The 5,649-nt window shown below is 26.4% G+C and overlaps 1 protein-coding gene across 2 annotated transcripts in view; it reads right to left on the bottom strand.

Annotated features, from left to right (window-relative positions):
• Window positions 1–6: 6 nt before the first annotated feature.
• The window catches only part of Tace (ADAM 17-like protease Tace), a 21,196-nt gene continuing 15,553 nt past the window's right edge, over window positions 7–5,649 (bottom strand). For both annotated transcript variants that reach the window (XM_014427793.3, XM_014427792.3), the window contains exons 12-14: window positions 5,306–5,544; window positions 3,653–3,771; window positions 7–3,108 (exon numbers count right to left, since the gene is read on the bottom strand). In XM_014427793.3, the coding sequence (XP_014283279.1) occupies window positions 2,809–3,108; window positions 3,653–3,771; window positions 5,306–5,544 (658 nt within the window). In that variant the 3' untranslated portion in view covers window positions 7–2,808. The remainder of the gene's footprint in view (window positions 3,109–3,652; window positions 3,772–5,305; window positions 5,545–5,649) is intronic.

Below are 5,649 nucleotides of genomic sequence, written 5' to 3'. Positions count from 1 at the left end.
TTAAAGATTAAAAACATAATAACAGTATACAATACAATTATATACAAATACATAATAAGAGATATCCGAATAATATGTAAACAAACTAACAAATGCTACCATATATACTACGATTAAGTATTTAGAAGGGAATGTTATAAATATTGAAAAATTAATTTCTATGAATTACACTCTTTAAAAATACGATTGGTTTTTGTCGTAATAATTAGTTTAAATGAGTATCAGAAGTAGAAAAACACAATAGAAAAGTTTCTAGTTTTAAATTTATGCACATTGTAAAGCGCCACAGTAGAAACAGGCTTAGCCAAATAATTGATATAGCTTATATGACATAACAGATATTGAGTACAACAACCAAAGTTGGTTACAATTTCACTTAAGCTAGCAAAGAGAGATGATTTATGTACAGAATGGATAAATAAAATATTTCATTTACATTTAGTAAAATTACTATACACTATAGGCAAGTATAATAATATATTTACTAATAAAATTCTAATGGTATTAAGATATAAGTTTTGGTAATCTCACTATGCAGTACTAACACTTTCTTTATCATAATCTAGATAAAAATAGAAAAATATGAGTATTACGGGTAATATCTCGGATAAGAACTGTTCAAGGAAGTTAATTTAATTTTACTCATCATTAAGGAAGTTGAAAAAATTTTAATTAATTATAATCCACTTTAATAAACTATTTTTTATTTAATGTCCTTCCAGAGTAAATTTCTCTGATTAATAAAAACCATAAATATGTAATAATTGAATAATGTTAAACTGTATATATATTTTTTTTTATAGTAAAACGAAGTTTAGAAATAAAAATTAAGATTAAACTTTAAATCGAAGATATTCAGCATAATTATACTGAAACGTTTTGAATTTCAAATATTTACAAAGTAAGGTGTTTTGTTGCAAAACCAGTCAAGTCCTTTTTAAAATATTCAATTTATTGAATCAATACTTTCAAAATAATACTTCGATTCAAGAAATACTGGGTATCATTAGATATTAAAGTCATTTTAATTTTTGTATTCCAAAATACGAAACCAAAAATATATAAATGTTGTTTTATAATTTAATAAAAGTATATTATTTTATTAAAAAGCAACTATTTATTTAACAATAAAATTGTTGTCATCTAAGTTTATAACATTGATGACCAACAAGGCAGATTAAATCATTCATTCATATACAGGTCCCACAATAAATATTTACATTATATCACTCAAATTTATGTTGGAATGGTACATCAGAAGATAAAGATCTACTAATACAAAACTACAGGATTTATTAAAGGGAATTGACATAACAGATTAAATTTACAGAATTTGATAGACAATAGATTGCCAACACTTTTTCCACATTTCAATCCTACAGTTAATAGTAGTATTTTAGTAATACAGTAATACTGTAGTAATACAGTTAATTCTAGTATTTTTTTAGAAATCAATTTTACTAAGAAAAAGTATCTTACCAATCATTCTGATTATGACGCCTTCAATAAAAAATTGTATATATAGTTGACCGTAAAACTTAAATATAAGAGGATGGTCAGGGTTGCGGTAAAAAAAAGAACAAATAGTTATAAACTATTTGTTCTTTTTTTGACCCCGACCCTGACTATCTTCTTATATTTAAAAAAAATGATATAAAATTTTGTCTGTAAATCTAGTGATAGTGATAAGAAAACTTATTACCAATAATTATTATACAATTAATGGAATAAAAATACTCTCAACAAATCTATATTGTTAAATCAAAATTTAAGAAACATAATAATTATATCAGACTAGACATTAAAAATAATTACAACAATCAGAGGACAAACATGGATGTTAGAATCTCTTCCCCTGAGCTAATGGTTCACCACCTTCAGAAATAGAACGAACAAATCTTAAATTTGTACAAGGAAATATTAAAGGTACTATCTAAAAATAAATGAGATAAATACTCATAAAGACCTCATTATAGTTTTTAAAAGAGCGAGTGATATTTGTGATATATCTTATTTAAGTTACATACTGGTTGATCTCATTTTAAATTTATATGGAATTAATGTATAAATTGACCAAGATTGATGATAACATATCAATGTGTATTATATATGTTACCATCGATCATCAAGGTATTGGTTAATATAAAAAAGTACAATGTAAATGTTCCTCAAATACAAGACAAAATATGATTAAATTAAATGTATAATTAAATCAATGTCTGATCAACAAATAAAATCTACTTTGTTCATCAAGTTATAGCATCTTTGGTATAATTTAATACTTGAAATGGAGAAACAGTACAGAAAGAGAAAAGAGGATGACTAACGATGGTACTTAGCACATTTACTTTCCAAGGAAACCTTCCACTCTGCAGTCTATCCAACTTCTGTCGAAAATCGAACACTAGCAGATATACAGTAACTGGACGAGTCCCAACTGAATTATTTGAACACACTAATACAAGTAGAAATACAATAATTCAAACTATACAAACAACAAACCAGAATAAAATATAAATATATGGTGGCAAGAATTTGTTCTCCACAATCAATTTGAAATTTGAAACAATGAGCTATTAAAAACTTAAAAGTTTTCAATACATCACAAATAAAAAACACTCTTACATTATATAAAATAAATAAATCATTTAAAAAGTAAAAAAAAAAAATTATTTGCTGCATATGAAACTTGTCCGCTAGCTTCAGTAAGAGAGTAAGTAAACACAAGATAAATCAATAGTAATGAGTAGCTTTGAGTTGAACAGACAATCCAACAGAGGGCAGCTACAGCCTCGTTATCAGGTCCTGTTATAAAGCTGCTTGCTGTTGCTTTGCGGGAACCCTCACGGTAATGAACTGCTTGGCTGTATCGTTCCACAGGTCGCGTGATCGGCTTCTACTACCTCGTGCTTCCTCTTCTTCTCGCAGCCTTTTCCTGTCGATATAATTTATAAGACAGCTCGCCGGGATCCAGATCAACGATGTTACTATTATAACTGCTCCGACGACATTATCCCTCAAAATCACAAGAACTTTGTTAATATTTATGTCTTCAATGATGTCCCAGAAACGTTCAACGACATCCTGTATAGTTTTTTCACACACACCCTAAAAAAAAAAAAAAAATTATTGAACAACTTAACAACTTATTTAGCAAATTAAAATCATTAATACGCATCAATATATTTATTGCTGCAAAATAAAAGAAACAGAACAGACAAAAAATTTATAAAGAACAGAATAACGCCCAAATATCAAATGTATTTTTTAAAATTAAAAAATATCAGTGAAACAATAAGTTAAATTAATCTTTTTTTAAAGAATTTATTTATTTTTTATTTTTCAGCTTTGTTGAAAATATATAATGTGGTAAAAAGTAATACACTACTTTAATCTTAATCATATTAAATAAATAACAACCTCCGACAACTAATTTTATTTGGCAAGAGATCCTCCTTTTCAATTCTTAAAATAATTAATGTTACCAAGCAAAACATCATTAACAATATTTTTTAATGTTATACCATCGATATGCCTAAGGATTTTTACCATATAATAATTATCAAGCTGTTTAATAAAAAAGATACTTTAAATATTTAAATGATAGATTATCATCATATTACTAAAAATACAAAATAAGTAAAGGCCTCACATGGTTGCAAAATCCATGTATGCAAGGGGTACCATCAGGAAGAATATCTGCTGGCTGCACAGGGAAACAAGTGGCGTTCAGGTTCATTCTGCAGCAACGTTTGCATGCATTTTCAGGCGCTAAAAATAAGAAATTATATGGAATAGTTACAAATAAAAAAGTAGATATTTTAAAGAAAATAATATATAATATAATGATATATCTAATTCAAGTGAATTTTTAACTAATCACATAATATGAACATATTGGATTAACATTAAATAATAAATGAACATAGAATAAATGTATTGATTCAGTGGATTTTTCAATTAATTTATTTTCATTTCTATATCAACCATAATTATATCAATGTAAGAATAAGTTTTCATTTTTTTTAAAAAAAGTTTTATAAACAAGCAGGCAAGGTTATAAATATTATACTTCATAGAGACTTTGACACTTTATAATACATTATTAATATATAATTATTTGCAAAAAGTTAGTTATTATTACTGTTTGGAGTAAATTTTCGTCATAGGAACTAACAAGGAGTGGCCAAACCTGCCTATTTATCACCAAGACCCTTAATGGTTTGTTACAGAACTGATTTATTATGGCACGAACATGAGTTTACAACACAGCTAGCATTGTAACACTTGTTACAACATAAAACCACTTCATCATAAGATGATGTTCTTTGAAATTGAAATATATACTAAATTTAGTTAGTATTACAGGTTCATACCCCATCATCAGGCACTTTACAATAAAAATTAACACATATCATAATATGCATACAACAATACATTTAATCAGCAACAAAATTTTTTTTAATTTAAAACAATTACCTTAACATAATTATATCCTCACATTTCCTAATCAAACAATAATTATTATCACTGTCAGTTTGTTTTTAAATAAAGTAATAAATAAAATTTCATTTGTATGCTACATGATAACCTTAATTCAAGTATTGTTAATATAATGTTTTTTGATACCTCCTTTTTTATAAATGCAAAATTTTATTAATTACTTTATTTGAAAACAAACTGACAGTGATAATGATTATTGTGACTATTATACCTAAGGCTAAATAAGGAGAGCAGTTTGATTACGAAATGTGAGGATGAAATTATGTTAAAGTAATTGTTTTAAATAAATTTTTGTGTTTGAATAACTGTATTGTTCTATGCATATTATGCATTGTGTAAATTGTATAGTAAAGTACCTGATATATTAAAATTAAGAGATTTAATAAGGAAGAGTTTTTCACTTTAGCTCATTAAAATTAAAACTAAATTTTGTAGTTAGTTTGTTTTATATTTTTATTTAACGATAAATTGAATTAAAGCCGCCTAACATTAAATAGTACTTAATGTTTCCAGCTCTTTAGGGGCATTACCTAAAAAAGTGTATCTACCTAGGTAGTGTTATTACACATTAAGGTGACAATTTAATTGATTAAATTTATTTCTTTGGATCTATACAATTGTCTTTGAATTTTTTCACCAATCCATAGTTAGTAAAATAAATTACTTGAATATATTATACATATTACTGTCATTAAATTTGATTATATGTCCTAGAATAAGGAATTCTTTTATTAATAAAAAATATTTACATACATACATAATTTTATCAAACATACACAATATTTTGCTAAATTATACTCACGTGTGTCACACATACAGCTCTGAAGACCTTTAGTTTCACAGTAGGGAACACACTTGCCATTTGTACACTTGCCTTTCTCAAGACACTCTGTGCCGTCCCTCATGGAGGCAGATTTAGGACAGTCAGAAGCAGTACCTGAACAGAGGGCTTCCTGTTCGCACGTTGAGTACTGAGCTTCTCTGCATTTTATTCCATGTGCCATAAATCTGCAGTTTTGGCAGCAAGGGGAATTCTTATCACTGTTAAAAAAATAAATGAGAATTTGAAATAATATTTTAAATAAATAACTAATATAGAAATAAATTCAAATCATGGAAAAGAAATTGAAATTTTAATGATTGGAG

This window comes from Halyomorpha halys, unplaced genomic scaffold (genome assembly GCF_000696795.3).
Source record: "Halyomorpha halys isolate HHAL.00 unplaced genomic scaffold, Hhal_1.1 Scaffold672.1, whole genome shotgun sequence".
In the NCBI taxonomy this organism is placed as follows: domain Eukaryota; kingdom Metazoa; phylum Arthropoda; class Insecta; order Hemiptera; family Pentatomidae; genus Halyomorpha; species Halyomorpha halys.
This window is presented reverse-complemented; position numbering and strand designations above follow the sequence as displayed.